This window comes from Rissa tridactyla, chromosome 3, assembly GCF_028500815.1.
Source record: "Rissa tridactyla isolate bRisTri1 chromosome 3, bRisTri1.patW.cur.20221130, whole genome shotgun sequence".
Taxonomy (NCBI): Eukaryota; Metazoa; Chordata; class Aves; order Charadriiformes; family Laridae; genus Rissa; species Rissa tridactyla.
Window position 1 is genome coordinate 73,335,653 of NC_071468.1, and position 19,104 is coordinate 73,354,756.

General features: G+C 38.0%; 1 protein-coding gene across 1 annotated transcript in view; it reads right to left on the minus strand.

Annotated features, from left to right (window-relative positions):
* NT5DC1 (5'-nucleotidase domain containing 1) overlaps nt 1–19,104 on the minus strand; it is a 153,524-nt gene that overhangs the window by 35,727 nt on the left and 98,693 nt on the right. The window contains exons 7-8 of the mRNA XM_054194857.1: nt 16,084–16,258; nt 10,383–10,480 (exon numbers count right to left, since the gene is read on the minus strand). Coding sequence (XP_054050832.1) covers nt 10,383–10,480; nt 16,084–16,258 — 273 coding nt within the window. The remainder of the gene's footprint in view (nt 1–10,382; nt 10,481–16,083; nt 16,259–19,104) is intronic.

A 19,104-nucleotide genomic window follows, 5' to 3' on the forward strand; every position in this document is an offset into this window, starting at 1 on the left:
GCTGACTGCTTTGCTTCTAAATCTTGCATAGCGTTTGGCTGTGTTTTGTCAGAGACTGTGGAGGAAAAAATCATCTCCTCTTAATAATCTTTTCATGTGTTGGAGGAGAATTCCCTTAAGCCAGACAAGTCTGTTTGCTGAACACAGTTTTGTCTGGAATACAAACTGGTCATTTAGGTATTTTGGCTTTGGTTTTGAAAACACAGACAAGGATATGGCAATTCATGTTCTCTGAGGACTCACTACGGGGAGAGGATGGGGCGGACAGGCCCTTAGCAGCTCATTCTGCTGTAAAAACAAGCTGCATTTTTTTGATGAATTGGGCTTCCTAAATGTGGGAGCTTTTGTGCCTTATCTCTCTGGTACTACAGGTACAACCCAGATCAGACTGTATCACGGTTCCATTCTCTGATAATATCCTGAAATAAAGGAAAATAAAATAGCAACACCAGAAGGTGATCACAAAACTATGGTTGAGGATTTTCTATAGATCTTGGCTTTTAATGACCTCCCAATTACATGGTGTACGTGTTTAAATGCAATTATATATAGCTACTATATTTAACTTACTTTATCCACAGTTTATATAGTTACTAAACTTTGTTGTTAAAACAACTGTTACTTTTAAATCCTGATGTCACCTCTTCCGCAACAATATTTAAGGCATCATCACGACTTACAGATTTTGCAACCTATTTCACAGACACAGGTAATTTGATAAACTTCTAAGTACACAGACCTGGAAAACTTAAAATAAAATCACCATATTAAGAAGGCATGCGACATGCTTCTCTATGAAGAAAGCTTCTGCCATTAAAATTAAACATAAACATGACCTGATTACCAAAACCGATTTTAAGAAGTCATTCATATGGAACTGTCTTCCAAAACAAACAATTGCTCTAGCTTATTGCTTTCAATGATTTGAAATAATTATGGAATAATTAGAACAATTTCAGTATAGAACCCATCAAGTTCGTAGGTCCAATTCCTTGAAAGGATATATCACTGAACCATAAAAAGTAAATCCAGCAGAATTAATTGCAATTATGTTATCACAATTTCCCCATTACGGTAAATCTTTGGAAAGGGCTAAAAGGATTTTCACAGTCAAGACTCTCATGTAGTCCTTATGCAAACTTACTTTACAGTTCTTCACTGCTCCAGATTAGGACATTAGAAATCTTAGTTAAATATGCAGATCTGTCACAGATATGATTATGGAAATCATTCAATCTCTTGGTTCCTTGGCTCTAACAGAAAAGCCAGTGCTTTTATTTTCGTACCATTTGTTTATCTGGTCTGTCTGTGGGCTCCTTGAAGACAGACAGTGACTCTTATCATGTGCTTGCACAATACTTTAAAGAATTGGGGTCTGAGTTTTATCCAGGCCTTGAATATAATGTAATATAATCAATAACTAGGATTTTGCAGTAGTGTTAGTTACTGTAGCTCCTTTTGAAAATGAAAATGGTCTTTCTATGCACAAAGAATTCTGGTTTCAAAGTACTTAGCAATTATGCTAAATATGTTTTCCATTTTTAACAAAAGGAATATTGTTGATATCATTCTTCTGAAGCAGCAGCTTTAGCTTTCTTTGAACTAACTTTCTATCAGCTTTGTGCCAAACACGGCATTTAATATCAAAGGTAATCAGCTGAAGCAACCCCTGCTGTCTTTATGCAGAAGCACGTTGCAGTTTTTCACTGTTTTGATTTTTTGGATGAATAACTTCTTATTCCTTTTATCCTCTGAGGTACTTTGAACGCCATGCAAACATATAAAGGAGACTTGGCTCAACACATTTACTTTATTTTTTTCATTTAAAGAAGGATGGGCATTGGAGAATGCATCCGCAGTTCAGCATTCATCTTGATATTCAGAAACAAAGAGGTGCCATACTTCAAAGACTATTTAATTTTTTTTTCTATTTTTTTTTCCCTAATAAACGAGGAATTGTTCAGGAATTGAACAGGGAAATAATGGGGCTTCCCTTCCTATGAATTTGTGTCTTGCAGTTGGATTCACTGAATGTTTAATAGGGTGCAAAGTCTCATGGATGCTGTTCCAGTAGCTGGGTCATTTGTGGCCAGGCTCTCCTTGATGGATACTCCGATATCTAATTAGAGGTAAGTTTACACTGCAGCCTTTCTTGGAGTTGGCAATGACCGACCCATTTTCCTCTCCAGCGTGTGGAGGCTGTAATATCTCTGAGGATACTAGGCCACATTCAAATGTGGTTGAAATTGCATTACTGATAGAGGTTTGCAGTAGGGGATGTGCAGAAATTCCTACTCACACATGCCATGCTACTGCATAAGCCTCAATGTCTAGGAAAACAGACTAAATGTTAAAGAATTAGCCTGTGTCCCAGTAGCTCCTCTGGCTAACATGGTTGAGGCATCAGCCAAAAGAGCTCAAGAAGCAGCAACCCAACCCGATTTTCAATGGCTGGCTTGGCTGATAACCAGGTATCTCCCATGCCAGTTAGGAGGAGCCATCAGATGAAATCCCAGGGTTTGGCCCATGCTCCAGGTTTACAGAGAATGACCGTGGTTAGCCCAGCACTGTGCCCTCCTGGTAGAGAGAGAAACTGAGCCTGGCCACTCAACTTCTAGTTCTGATGTGCTGTAAAATGCCCGAGTGAAACCCGTCATCTGCAAGAATATGTATAAATGACGCGATGACAACCTCGCCTCCCAACACGTCTGAAGCAAATACCAGTAAAGCCCACAGAACAACAAAGAACAAAACAACACAGAACAAAACAAAACCACTTCATTCCTCTTCCTAGGAGAAAGGAATGGCTTCTCTGCTTAGACTACCAGAAAGGATGTACTGTAAGGGAAAGTGGTTCTTTGGCTACCACACAGTCTAAATACTACACGGTGGCAACTTGAAAGAAATTACACCAATTTAATGATGTCACTGTATGAGGGGATACATGTACCATCACTGCAAACTGCAGAGTGGCCCCGGCATCATTTTACAAAAGGGTTATAAATGATACACTGCCAATTAGTAATAAAATTACTAGAATTTATATTTATAAATATCTATTTATAGATATGTCTATATCTATAGATGTATATAGTATTTATTTATATTTACAAATATCTAGTATAAAATTACTAGATATTTATATTTTATACTGAGGATACATATATATATATATGTTCTATTTTCCTCATTATCTCTGCAATGGAATGAAAATATTCAAAACACTTGTTTTCATGAGGCAATGACCATCAAATATGGTAGCCAAGGACTTTGAAAACTATCAGAAAAAATGAAGCTTTATGCCAACATTTTGCTATCATCTGTTAAAAATGTATTCTGTCCGTCTGTGACTTGAACACTCTACTCTGCAAAAGGACATGGGTATGTGCTGGCCCAACTTTATTTTGCTTTTTGTATCTGTTTTAAATGCTTTCACATAGACCACCATACTGAACATGTTAAAAACAAAATACAGACTGTTATTGTCAACTAAGACTGTGTTTATCAAACACGAAATAAAATTTAACTGTTAGAAAAGAGGTCCTTAACTACAGTCTCCCACCTTACCTAACCCATGATGACACAATAGGAAATGATCACCTCTATTATCAAATCATTCCCAAACTGTTGATTTCAAACTAAACACAGGTACCATCTAGCAAAATTTAAAAACATTAATGGGTAAATCCTCTTAATTACACGGTAACGTATGCTGATTTTTTAAATTTTTGTCTACAGCACATAAATAATATTTGGAAACCAGAAGTCCCTGGGATGTCTGTTCATACCGCCAGAAAAAAAATCAGCTGAGCGGCTGATATCTGTGCAAACACAGTGCACGAAGTGGAATAGTTTTAGACTAAGATAATTTAAACAAAAGGTGGGAGGTGAAACAGTCGACCAAGGAGCCTGTCATTGTCGATTTTTGGAAGCACCCTCTGAGCTTCTTCAGTGGATGACGAATATCTGTATGAAAACAAACCCTGTTATATGAGATTAAATTTGTTTGTGCGTGTGTCCCACTGGCAGCCCTACTGGCCTACCCTAGGCTACTTTTCAGAAAGTGGAATCAGGCATTGACCATGCTGCCAAAGAAGGTGTCAGCTGATGGAATCATCTTTGAAAGGAACTTCCGTAATCCTTACGGGTTTTCATAATAAAAAATAAAAATGGTCAGGTTCTATTACTGAATATGAAGATCTTTCTATACCATCATCTATACCAATTAGTTGCTTAAAAAGAAACTCCTCTTTCTCCAGAAATGATGGATAAAATGAAAATTTCTAGCTGAGATAAGAGTAGGGAACTACTTCTCATTGGTGGCTTGGGTATAGAACCAGATATTTTATACCTTAAAACAGTGAACCTCCTACTGCCAGCTACATGCTGAACCTGTTTCTGATATTAAAGAGTTAGGTGACTCTTGAGCTTAACATCATGATCTCACGATGTACAAAAAGATCTGGTTTTGAAAACTAGAGCACAAAATATGATTATTTACTAGTCATAACCCTTCATTTTCTTTCCTAAGTAGCCAGAAAATACATGAAAAACAGCGCCAATATACTATAAAGAATTGCTAAACAGGATTTCCTTGAAAAGGATTGCATTGCTTTCACAGACTATACGGCACTGTGGGATGTTATAACAATATAAAGGCAGTAATTTTAGAAGACATATGGGAAACAGTTATAGACTTTATTCCTCCTGAATAATGCAGTCGGCAGCCAGCACAACCTTTATGTGCCACTCCGTCACAAGCTCTCAGCAAATATGCATTATTATGTGGCCTTGTGTTATAGAATATTTCCAGACAGGCTGACGCGAAGGGGCACCATCTCCAGAAGACTGGCAGCAACCACAGTTGCATTAAGTAAAGGAAGACCCTGAGCCATTGGGGGCGTAGAATACACAGGTCTCCTCTGTGCTGTTATTCTGCTCGTGTTTTCTGAGAAATGGGAAAAGAGGCCCTTTGTGGGCTTCTCCCCAAAATGCTTCCTGAGCCCAGAAAGCCTCCGTGAGGGCAGCGCTGCATCCCCTGCTGTGACCAGAGGGCAAGCTGGGAGCACCAATCCACGCAGTACACGGGTAAATCAGTTTAAACTCTCTGTTTGACGCATGAGACTTATTTCAAAAGTCCTCCTTGAGGCAACGGTAGAAGTCAAAAAGCAAAGATTTGAAATTCAGAAAACCCCATCACAGAGTGAAATCTCTCTCCTCTGTGTGTTTACACGTGCTGCTCTGCTCTTGCTCTGCCTCCTCCCGTGCTCTCCTTTCCCATCACCTGGCTCCCCCAACCACTCTGATTCATCTTTGTGTCACGCATGTACCCTTATGCACCTCTGAATTTATGCCAGATTTTCCTTCCCTCCACCTCCTTCCCCCCCCACTTACGGGGGAAAGAGTGGGCATGCGAGATTCAGTGTTCAATGACAAAGGCCTACCAGGGATACACGTCAAATGACAGAAGAAAAAGTCCTATTTAATCCCAGCAATGACTTGTGGCACTTCAGTACAGGCCAAAGCTGTGGAAAACATGTCAGTCTCTGCAGGTTGAGGACCACAACCCATACATTTGGGTAAGGATTCACAGGTGCAGCGAAAGACCAGGTTCCTGTCGGGACAGTGAGCTCTCTGCCAAATATTAAGTCTCTCCATAAAAACACCAACAGTTGTGCTGTAATATCTGTGATAAGCTAAAGGCTAAATCTAAACCTATTTTTAATTCAATTTTGAATCTACATTTAAATAGGATGATCTGCTGATCTAAAGCAAGACAAGACTGGTAAGGAGAGATGATTGGAACAACTGAAATAGCTAAAAAGAGCAGATAAGCTCTGTTGAGTTTTAACCTCACAGGATGATGTAAAAGAAAAAAAAAGGTTTTCTTTTATCTAGGTAGGCTTCACTGCAGAGGTAGCAACTGAAATACCTATTACATAGCAATTATAGCAATTGAGCTATACTGTAGAATCAATTCAAAGTGTTTTGGTTGAAAACTTAATCAGAATTTTCTAGAGGTGGCATTTATGTTCTTCAAATAAGTGAACAATGCAAGGCTATTTAAATTATATATTCCCTTGTAATAGTGAAATATCATCTGTTTCAAAATTTCCACATTTTTTATAGATACTCTACAGTTTTACTAAAGGTCTTTAAAATATTTACTGGGTAGTATTTTGGTATTCTTCTGGCGGTAAAGACAGAAGTCTCAAATAAAAAGAATGACTGAAAAAGAAATTATACGGCTTACAAATTTAACTTTCAGGAAAATTAAGGCTCTCCCTTCCTGATACCACTCCTCAGGCCTAAGAGGCCTTAGAATACAAATGCATAAAAATAGTTATATAGGATCAGCCCTGATTCTCCAGCCGGTTCTGTATCCCATCTCTGGCAATCACCAAGCCCAGATGTCGCAGAAGATGGAAGAAGAAAACTTAAATAACAGACATGGGATCACCTCCTCCTTCTGAAGTCTTGCAGCCCCTAATAATCAAATACAGTCTTCAGCCTAGAAGTATGTCATTTTATATCCTGGCCCCTTATTTTCTTTTCTAATTGGTCCTTTCAGTTTATAGCATTTTCCTGTATTTTTAGAAGGCTAGTGAGGAATGACTGAAGGAGGAAAAAAGCTTCTGCAGTGTGTTGTTAAAATGGCAGTTACCAGAGAATCGTAAAAAATTGGAGGACTGAAAGAGTTTCCTAAATTGGGGGCTACATCATGTAGCAGAGGCACCATAAGCTGGAGAGAAATTCAAGTGCAAGAATAAGGCAGACATCCTGGAAGTGCAATTGAAAGTGGGCTTTGAAAAGCTGCAACTCCCTGCAGGAGAAGGAGAGCAGGTTTGTTTCTCTGGGCGTTAGATAAGGGCTCACGATCTCACAGAAATATGGCGTCCACTGTCACTCCATATATAGGATTGGTTTTGGCCTGTACATGTATGTACACATATGTATTGAGATATACATCCACTCTTAAATATGCATTGTACATTCAGCCACTGAACAATCAGCAACACGTTTTCAATTTATCAAAAAAAGCGTTCAAAAAGACACTAACTGTTGCCGAGCTAGAAATAAAAGACATAAAAGTCTTATTTAGGACCATGGGAGAATTCCCTGTGCCTACAGATTTATAGGAGGCTTTCAGGAAATTTAGGGTTACCTTCAGCATATCTATTTTAATTTTGCACTCTAAAAATATACTCAACAATGACCAGAACTGTCAGTCAGGCTAGTAATTTGACAGACATGAATGAGTGATGTGATAAAGGGAAAGCTCTGTTGTGAAATGCTACAGGAATCTTGGTATACTGCAGATTATCAGATGAGTCACGACTGTATTTATTATTCATATTCCTTCAAGTCCTTCACGGAATAGTACATTATTTTGAGCCGGATGTAGCTGTTGAAAGCAAAGAAAATCCTACATTTTCAGCATAGGAGTTACACAAACATTTTCAACCTGATCCTTAGATCCAATAACTCAAGATACTATTAGAACTTTCAAGAACCATTTAAAGAATTTACCTGTGTAAAAAAAAATGTAACCTTGTGAATAACAAGGAAATTATGGGGTATTTGTGTTATAGGAGTTAAGTTTTTTTTGTATAGCACTTTTCTCATAAACTATGGGCTTTGCTACATAATCTACCCCTAACTATAAAAACTGTTTTGCCAGGAAAAAATAAATGTAGCTGTTCTAAAACCTGGAAAGATACGTATAAACTGTTCCTCCATTTAACAGAATGGTACCTCAAAAGAAAATTATGCAAATTAAATAATTAATTATTGTGCCCCCGTTCAGTAAAAAGCAGTCACACAAATCTTTTAAAATTTCTAACAGCGTTTTGGTTGCTTTACATGACGCGTGTCTTGAGACTCAAATGAAGCAGTGATGCATTTTTAATTACGCAATTAAAATGATTTTTCATGGTTTCTAAATGGATTAGTTTTAAAATTACTTGTCTACTGGAAGAACATTCCTGCAAAGCAGTTATCCAATATCACATTTCTAGACAATGCTTTCTTTGTCATCTTGTCCTGTTTCTCATCCTCTTTCAAGTGTTTACTGAACACAGTTGCCTTTCTGAAATTATTCACTGAAAAGAATTTGTCCTTCTCTTTAGCAAACTTCAAAACGCTTCGCTTAGTAAATCTGCAGCAAAACCCCTGTTATATATAAATAAGATTTAGCTCCAGTACACAATGCAACACTTGGGTGTTTGAAATTAAGAACACATCATGTATTTTATGCCTTAAGTCCATTTATAACACAATTCCCTTGGAACAGAAGGGAAAATGGTATTATTAGGAATTTATTGTAATTCAGACCCACAGATGGATTGAAGAACATGGCTGAAACTCAGCCCTGGAGAAATGGATAGGACTGATAAGCAGTTACTTCAGTTCATTTTCTGCAAGAAATTTCTTCACGGAACAAGCTTTGTTTCGCTTCCTGGAGCTTTTTCCCTAAATGACACTAACAAAAGTTTACTCTTTGTGCTTTAAGAAAATATTTACTATGATGTCCATCTCTAGTTTTTTTTTCCTATTTCAAAGCAAAACCAAGGAAACTTTGTCTCTCTGACATATTATGTCCAGTGCTCTCAGAGAGGGTCTGAAGCACAGCAGCTAAACTCTTCTTCTGCCCAAAATCTATAGTGGCAAAAAGGAGACAGAAACTAGAAACTGAAATTTTGAATTTGCAGTGTTTCTGATATGAAAGAGAGCCTTAAAAAAAATAGCTAGAACCTGGAAAACCACTCCTATTTGATGATTGCTTTAGTTACGTTTGTGTCCCTTATCTAGATAGTGAGGTCACCAGAACACAAACTACATTTTATTCTCTATTAATAAGGTATTCATATAATGAGTGATGAACCCTCACTTGAGTGTCTTTGCAATGCCAAAATATAAAAAGAATGAAAACCAGTAAGTCAGTAAGAGGACTCCAGGGAATGCTGTTCATGTTTGAATTGCATGAGAAAGAAACAGCTTAATGAAAATTGGTACTTACAGTCTAATAATGTGATTAAAATAATGCTACACAGTATCTCTCAATGGAGACAGTAAGTTCAAGTCTCTTCTCTCTTTTCTGCCCTGTTTTGCACAAAAAAACCCTTGTTGAAGTATCTTGGATATAAACTTACTGACACTGGCCAACAGGTTCAAAAGTTGCTGGCTGGATTACTGACAGAGGGACACAGCAGGATTTCCTTAGGAAGTCAGGCTAATCTGATTGTTTAAAAAATATCCAAAGTGAATTCCCTTTTTATTTTCAATTTGCATTATATAAAACTAAATAAAATGCTTGCAGAACTGAGCCTTTTTCATTCTTTATGTTTTTGCCACCGCACACCCCCCTTCACATAAATAGTTTCAATTTCCCTTCTGAGTTTATTTTTTCTCAGATTGTCAATTTGGCAGTTTCCTATTTGAATTAATCCTTTAAAAATCACATTTAAGATATTTCTCACTTATTTTTCCTACATAAATTGGTGAAACATTAAAATGCAGTTTCAATATATATTTCCGCTGCTCATTTTAGTTTTGCTCTAAAAGTTCCACAGGCAAAATTTCTTTTGGGCTGGAACAGCTGACTTTCCTGTCGTAAAATGCTAAAATACAGTTCAATATATGGTGATTTATGCTATTTCGGATATAAGATTACTTTTCAGGCAGCATTTAATCATAAGAGTATTTACGAAAATATGGAAAAAGTAACTGTCTTCGGCTATGTTACTATTGTTATTTGTAGTTCAATAAACACTGTTCTTGTAAATCTTTTTTGTTACAACCTTAATTACCTAATGGACAACATTGCCAAACATTTCAGATTGTTTTAATTAAATTAAGTGAGTACAGGGGCACTTCCTTTTCGCCTACTCTGTCATTATGTAGCCAAAGTACACATATTTAATACTCTCAGATTTCCATCATAAATCATTTCCTTCAGCCTCACAATTCTATTTGTACTGTTCTTTGAATTTCCTTTAAATTCTTGAATTATTTCTGCTATGTTTTTTCCCAGAACTAAATTTCATTTTCTGTGTATGACCTTGTCAGCACAATAAAGAAAAGGATTCTTACTTTTTCATTAATGATGCAATATCTGACCCCTCAATGCCATTATTAACTACTGTCACAGCTCTGCCTTTTCACTGTCTTCAACACTGTAATTCTTAATTTCTCGGTGCTTCTCAGTCTTGAGATAATTTTTTACTAATATCTCTGGAAGAGTCTTGTGTAGAGTCCACTTTCCCCCCCAGTGCTGGATTTTCAAAATATGTTGCCCAGTTGTCCAGTCCTCATACTTTTATTTCTCTTTTCTTTTTGGATAGAGGTAAGCAGATGAGAAGGGAGTCATGACTGCAACTTACCAAGGGTTCGGAAAGGTCTTTGGTTTGGAGTATGGGAGAAGAAACCAGGTTTCAAAGCATTTGTGATCACAACGTCAAAATATTCTTCAAAATCATTCCTAGAAAGTAAAGGAAATTGAAGTAGTTAAACTAATGAATTAGCTAAAATGCCACCAAATACTCTTCGAGACTTAAGAAAATAGCAAAACAGTTCTTTAAGGCACCACCTTCTGTCATTTTTTTCTGATGCTTGTTTGGTGTCACTACTGCCCTTCTTTTCCTGAGGTTGTCAAAAAGAGAGATGGCTGAGAACCCGCAGGGCTGTACCTTCAGGATCACTCATTATTTGTAAAAAGATCTCTGGCCCAGGGAATTTTAAAATCTCAGGAGAATGTAACAGACGACATATTTCAATCTCAGGTGGCAACACATGAACGGACAAGTATAGAAAGGTGTAAATGAGGGATTTTCTTTATAAAGCAGAATATATGAAGTCAAGTGACGAGATAGGAAGTAACTGAAGACTGAAGACACTTAAACACAGGTGTTTTTATTGTTGGTACTGTACATATGCACAGGCCTAACAGGTGTCTAAGCTGCCACTGTAGTCAACAGAGATCTGATTAACACAGTCAATGAAGTCTAAGGGTGATTTCACACACCCTGAAGTTGAAATGACATTTTGTTAGCTGAGCTCTTTCTTCAGACTCCACTGGCTGCTCTGAGTAAATCCCCGTTGCTTACAGGGAGGTTGAACATGTGGCTCACAAATAAACACCTACCAAGTATGAGTCTTAACCTGCCAGATGAATCACACCATTAAATTCAGATTTTTCAAAGATCATTAGGTCCATGAAAATACAGCTCAATATCTGCACTGTGGAAATCCCATCAATTTAAATGGGATTGAACATTTGAGCATGGTATGTAAGTGGGACTTATATTTACATATTTTTTAGAGACTTGTATGCAAGTTAGTAATGTTACAAAGCCAATAGGAAAAAACTGGCAACCTTGGGGAACATTCATGCCACCTGTCCTACCACGAGATAGACTACTTCTGGAGGTGCCAGTTCTTCCTACACCTGCAAGGGTCTTCTTCACTTTGTGGAATCTATTAGACCTCAATTATTATATCATCAAGCTGGGAACTATAGCAAGATATAATAACAATAATGCCTACCTATAAGTTTTAAAGTTACTAAAATACAGAATTAGACAAAAGCCGCTTAAAGAGTGGTTAGTTTTTATTACCAGAAAATGTATAGGTTCCCCATCTGTGACACATATTTTATTTTAGTAGAAATGTTTCATTGCTTAGGTGACTGTATTGCCTGTAACATCTGAAAAATGATGAATACTCTTGCATGGAACAAAGAAGTCCCAGATGGCAAGTCCAGGATGGGTACAGGCACTAAAAAGTCATCAACAGGAGAAGTTTACCAGAAGAAAACTATCTAACTGTGTCATTTTCAAGTAACCCACAATTTCCCATGAGACATGAGACAATTTCCCATCTTAACTAAAAATCTGAATGCTCTCCCTATAAGCTTATCTTCAAGCTTTTATTTTATGCTCTAATTTATATTCCAGCCTTAAAATAGAATGGCTTTAGATTTCCTTTCTCTAATGAAATTTTAGCTTTGTCTATTTTTCTCCACTTGTGACCACATGTAAACTTCTACCATTTTAAAAGGACCAGTACCGAATATGACAATGGTGTGTTTTAAAAATTAGCGTCAGTGTAGAAGATTCCAGAAGTTGAGCAAACAGGCACGGCTCTTCTGTCCTTAAGTGAAAAGTATTGATAGTGGCAAACTTTTCAAATCAGCATATGGTGCAAATAATACTTCCATGGGTAAGTTAAGTTTGAACTTTCAAAATAAAGCCAACACTTCAGGAGCACAATGAAGACTTGTGGGAACAGTGGCAAGTGCTTTGTGTAAAAAAATTCGAAACAGAATGAACAGAGTTTTCACGATTCGGTTAACTTTTTAATGATTTGTTGAAAAAAACCCTATGTTTTGTGCAGAGAGAGATGTTATCTTTTTGAATCGCTCTAAAACTCGTGTAAAAAGCTACTAATTTTATGAGAGCCTGGACCTTGTGTTCCGTTACTATGTAACATTATACATGATAAAATCTGTTCCAGCTACTGCTTGTGCTTGCTATTGTACCCTGTGGTTACAGTAAATGGCTAAGACAAAGGGTAGGATGTATCTCACATAACTTTAGACATCTAAAAATTGCATGCTGAATTCACAGTTAGTGGTCTACACCACAGACGGAGACAATGGAGAAACATCCACATTCTTAGAAAGCAATTCATCGCACTTATTTCAAACATAATTCTATGGTACAGGATGAATTGTCAAGAATTATGCCCAGTGTTTTCCCTCTGCTAACCACAGAGGGCATCAAAATGACCAGCTTCCAAAAATTCCTAGCTTTTAGATGTCTAACATTCATGAAAAGGTGTGGTGGGTTGACCCTGGCTGGACACCAGGTGCCCACCAAGATGCTCTATCACTCCTCCTTCTCAGCTGGACACGGAAGAGAAAATATAACGAAAGGCTTGTGGGTCGAGATAAGGGCAGGGAGATCACTCAGCAATTATTGTCACGGGCAAAACAGACTCAACTTGGGGAAAATTAATTTATTACCAACCAAATCAGAGGAGGATAATGAGAAAATAAAAACTAAATCTTGAAACCATCCCTCCCTTCTTCTTGGGCTTAACTTTACTCCTGAATTCTCTACCTCCTCCCCCCGAGTCGGGCAGGGGAACAGGAAATGGGGGTTGTGGTCAGTTCATCACATGTTGTCTCTACTGCTCTTTCCTCCTCACACTCGTCCCCTGCCCCAGCATGAGGTTCCTCCCACAGGAGACAGTTCTCCACAAACTTCTCTAACATGAATCCCTCCCATGGGCTGCAGTTCTTGACAAACTGCTCTAGTGTGGGTCCCTTCCACAGGGTGCAGTATTCAGGAACAGACTGCTCCAGTATGGGTCCCCCAAGGGGTCACAAGTCCCGCCAGCAAACCTGTTCCAGCATGGGCTCCTCTCTGCGTGGGTCCACAGGGCCTGCCAGGAGCCTGCTCCAGCGCGGGCTTCCCACAGAGTCACAACCTCCTTTGGGCATCCACCTGCTCCAGCATGGGGCCCTCCATGGGCTGCAGGTGGATATCTGCTGCACTGTTAACCTCCATGGGCTGCAGAGAAATCTCTGCTCCGGTGCCTGGAGCACCTCCTCACCCTCCTTTTCACTGACCTTGGTGTCTGCAGAGTGGTTGCTCTCATATAGTCTCACTCCTCTCTGCAGCCATTACTGTTGTCCAGCAGGTTTTTCCTCCTTAAATATTGTAACCCAGAGGCGCTACCATTGGCTTGGCCTTGGAAAATGGCAGGTCTGTCTTGGAGCCAGCTGGCATTGGCTCTATCGGATGCAGGGGAAGCTTCTAGTAGCTGCTCACAGAAGCCACCCCAGTAGTGCCCCCCCACCCCCGCTACCAAAACCTTGCCACGCAAACCCAATACAAAAGGTGAAATGGCACTTGGCTTCAGTGACTATGTGATGATTGACTCATCTTTAGGTGGGCTCCTGCCAACGCTTAAACATTCAGTTAACTTGACACACATTCTCATGGTAGATAAGCCTGAAAAGTCACACCATGATGCTCCTACTTGTGTGAGTAAACTCGCACTTGCTTCTGTAGGTTTACATGGCTTATACACTGATCCCAGCAATATGCGTGGGCTCTGGCCAGGAAACGGTTCTCATTTTATTTCAAAATGAGATTTTCTCTTAGAATCCCTCTCTCCTTCCCAAAATGTCTTGCAGTAAAGGACAACCTGGGAAGATGAACACAACTGGGATAGCTTGTTCTTGAAATGGTAAGCGATACACTTAAGCGCAAAATTCCCAGCGCTGATTTTATGTGGGCAATAATTTCTTAGCCAAAAAGGAACTTTATTTAAAAAGTGTGAAAATGGTAACAGTTACAAGGTAAGGATATTAGGAGTAAGAGGCTAAAACTTCACACACATCTCTGCTTTTCGCCTTTATTCTTAGGGTTTTTTTGATGTAGTACTACATAGTTCTGAACTTCTCAGTATGATACTTATTAACCAAAAGCAGGGAAAGAAATTAATAAAGGACTACATAGATGTAATTCATAATGGTTGATGCCAATGCTAAAATGCAGCTAGCCCGGTCAAATTAAAGTTAAGTGCAGAGATAACAGTTGTGAACCTAGACTATATTCCAGTATTGCAAAAAGCAGCACAGGTGTGTAGAATCTTATTATCTGATAGAAGAGGCACAGAACAAACAAAAGCAATAAAAAGTTTAGAATTATCTTCAAGCAAAAAATACTTCAGTAAGGTCTAATGGACAGCAGAGCATTCAGTTCTCCAGGAGATGTCTTGGAAACCACATTGCGTGAGTCACTGGAAAATATGATTGCAATATACACTGCAGAACATCCTACACTTATGTGGACAGAGAGAGTGATCCAGTATCCTTCTAGCAGAACTTCTTTTTTTCTGTCTTTTGAAAGGTAACTGAACTGCTACCTTGCTTACCGTCTTCCAGCAGGATCTCTACAGCTGCCTTAAACAGCTGCAACATTATTCACCACGGAAAAGAATGCCAAAGTTATTATATGTGGGCAAGAATTTAGGTTTTTACCAAATTTTCATTCGTAAAACAACTAGACAGATCTACGCAAAAGAGTTAATTCACAGGCATCTTACTCATAAGGAGAATTATTTTTTGTGAAGAGGCAGATTTTCCCCTCAAATGAGTAAGTATAATGTTGATGCAAGGCAGCGAGCGCTGGCACAGCTGATGCTCCATTTAGCATTTCGTCCAGAGAGTACAGAAGAGAAGTAATACTGGCAAGATTGGTTTTGGAAGGTTTTTCACCTTACCTGTGGTTTTCTTACAGCATTACTGTATTCACTCTGCTGTGCCCCTGCGTACCCCAATAGCCAAGGTTGGGCATTGCTCTACTTTGTTTCTTTGATTCATTTATTGAATAGTCTCACCGTGTCACGCACCTAGCTATTTGCATCACTGATTAATTCATTTCTAGAGGTGTAGGTGATGGTTCTGATGCGTTTCACTAGATTTGATCTGACCAGTCACGTTCTTAACATTACAGATAGAAAACAGCTGTTGGCATCAGCAATTGCAATCAACTACCTGTTTTATCTTTTCTGCTGTGATCTGTAAATGCACATTTCTCCTGCACAACTACCTTTTGGAAGCCACCGTTGGGAAGAAGTATTCGTAAGCTCTTCCATGCAGATTTACTGCAAGGAAATGAAATATTACTACTACTTGCATTCACCACTGGAGAAGGACAGAAAGGAAGTGGCTTGAATAAGACAGTCTAGCAAAAATTTATGGTAAAATTGGGATTCAGATAATGCCCCCAGTTGGGTGTTGGTCTGAAAGATATTCCCTGTCATCTTCAATCCCATCTGATGTCCAGAAAAGATGCAGGATATAAGTGTGCTGTGGGTCAGATAACAGCTTACAGGCTTATAGACGGACCACTTTGTCTCAAGTTCCCTGGTACACTCTACTAGAGAGAGTAAGACCAGAAACATCAGATCCAAATAATCCATAACACATAAAGAAACTCAAATTAACTTCCCTGGTTTATCTCCGGTTGCCATCTGGCAGATATAATTTGAAATGGACATCGCACTTACCCAATAATATGTTCACACAGGAGCCTGCAATAGTCACTGTGAGAACTAGTAATTAATAGCAGAATCTTCCCAGCACTCTTCAGTTGTTTCAGCCACTTTTTTACAGACTCGGGACATCTTTGTAAATATTTGTCTGGATGTTTTTTCACTTCTGGGAAATACATCCCACAGTCTTCTAAAAAATTAAAACATAATTATGTATTATCCCATCCTGCTCACAAACCACTTAATCCACACAACAAATATCCTTTTATGTGCAAACAACTTAAAAAGGCGAAGCAAAGTTTAAAATTTTCTCTGGGTTGTAACTCTATAAACCAAAAAAATAATCGAGAGGATACACTGTCGCAGAAATAAGTTTGTATGACTTTCTTCTTTTACTACAGAATTTTCATAGTTATTTTGTTTGATCTTCTTTTGCTCGTAGGAGTAAACAATACATGAACTACAGATTATAGTCTTACACAGCAAACAATTGCTTCTTGATGCCTGTGCTCAATTTTTGGATATTCAGTTTGTGATTTTAAAATGAGTTTGATGTTTAGAAAAGGGTAAGGATCTGAAATTTCCAAGAACGTCTGTTCAGTTACTTCTGACACTTTAAGTTAACGTTGCCTGATCAATAACATCCATATTAATATTTTTGCATTTTTCACAACTAGCACTTTATCTATGAAAGACTGATAAAACAAACTAGCAAAGACTCACAGGTATGTGGAATACTAGGAACAGATGCAAAAAACCCCCAGTTCCAATTCCAGCTTCAATAATGCTCTTTTTGACGAATATAACAGCAACAGAATTTTGCAGATACATTTGGAATGTAAGACTTTAAGCAGTGTGCAATAACACTAAGTTGGCAGTAAAAGTTACCTATTCATTAAAGTCACCGATAAATATTTACCTTGCTATAACCCGTAGCTGCTTTACCAAGACGTCAAATTAACGTTAAACGTACCTTTTCTAATCATTCTTATGATCTAAGACTACATATTTCCTCTGTGCCCAAACCTTCTATAACCAAAACCTTCAAGCTAGTTAAAGGTCTAAAAAGAAATACAATAATTGTAGAGACAGAAATGATACTAAATATTTGGCTTTCAGTCTGTGTGTGTTATAGTATAATGAACATCATCATAGAAGATTATTTTTCTTCCAGCATTTGTTCTATATGCAACTGTCTGTGGTCAACTTTGCTGAATGATTTAATAAATCCCAGACATTACTTAGCCTTCTGGTATGTGAGTAATGCTATTCTCTAGTTTGAAAAAATAAGATTTAAACCACTTGAACTTTAGCTATTTAATGAAAGAGAACGTGTATGTTTGAAACAGCAGTATCAAAGAAAGACTGAAAGGTGCTAAACTTAACACTCTTTCATAAATTACACATTCAAACATCTGCAGATGTCAGGAAAAAACTTCTCCCCAATGATGTTTTGAATTGGCTGTTATCACTGCAACTAGACAGGAGGCAAAAATGTCTTATTCTGTACTGTGAATTGACAGATTTCTTCTCAAAAGCTACAGTGGACTACGATATCTAAGGAAAGTGTCTCAAACAAAATCTCCCAACTCATAACCAGGCCACTATTACAGTTCTTCATAGTATTTAGGTCAGGCTGTGTAACAGCCTGTACCAGGGGAATACGAGCCTGTTCCTGCAGCCAGCGTTATGGGATGCCATGACGTTTGCCTTGAGAGCTAGCTTTGAGAGCTAGCCAAGACCAATGATTTTTTTGATTAAACGAAGCAGATTTACAAAAGAAGGTTTCCTGTAGTGTTTCCCCCCCTCTTTCCTGAGGCATGAATATTGTTTGCAATGAGCAATATAGTTTTTGGGAGCAGAAGCTGCATTTTTTTTTTTTAGTATTATCATTAATAATTATATTTCATATAATATGCTACAACAATTTTTCTTCTGTTGTTTTTGAAAATGCTCAACATTACGTAAGAATGAAGGGGGACACAAAAAAAGCAGTCTTGGCATTCGCTCTCACAGGTTCAAACAATTAAAAAAGAGATGGCAAAGTTCATTTACATATACAGTGATCTATCACTCTTTTTACCCTAAGGTAAAACCGTTCTTTGATGTGCAACTAATTTACAGACTTTGAGTAAATTTAATCAATGCTGTCTTTGTCCATACTCTGTGCATTATCTGCTACATGATAAATCTATGATATTTGGCCTTTGAGTTATAACTGCAACGGAAAAGGTCAACAACTCTGGATTCAACAAATGAGCTGAAAGAGACTCTTATTCTAGTTTTCTATCCAGACCTTAAGCCCAGCTGTTAATTGCAGACAAGCAATGAATCAGTTCTTGACATTGGGATTTGAAGTTTGCCTCTGGGCTGTTTGCCGTATCAGGCAGAGATACCTTAGAAGAACCCTCATTAAAGCATACTCTACTGTAATTAGGCCAACATGGCCCAGGAAAGTAGAGTTTAACTTAATTCCTAACATACTACTGCATTTGTGGAAGACAGTTTGGTCGAATATATACTCATACCTGTAAAGGAGTTTAACCACCAAAGCTTGCAAGATTTTATTGAAAGCTAAATAAAACAAAAGCTGAAAACTTTGTTCCTTATCCCAGGCCAAGAGCAAGCTTTGAGGAGGACAGCAGAGCCACAGGCAGCTTGTTGGCAAAGAGAGTTCCGGAAGTTTTAACACATTATGGAGAAATAGCATCATGTCAAACCTTCACAATCAAATGGAATGATTTGACAGTGGAAAATGAAGCATTTTTTCCAAGGGTATATTATTACCAGTATGCCATGTGCTGCACTTTGTTTTTCTGAAGCAGGAAAATCATAAAAATAATAAGAAAACTCTGTTCAGCTCAAAGTCAGTGAGAAATCAGAAAAGAACTAATTTTACCAGAGCCAACAGAGGAAAGGAGAAAGTGAGTTAATGGTAATGAATGATTTTATGCAACTGTCATACAGCTCTGTCCTTGAAAAACAAAAAAGTAATTCTTCAGACAAACCCCATTTTTGAGAAATAAGAAATCTCTG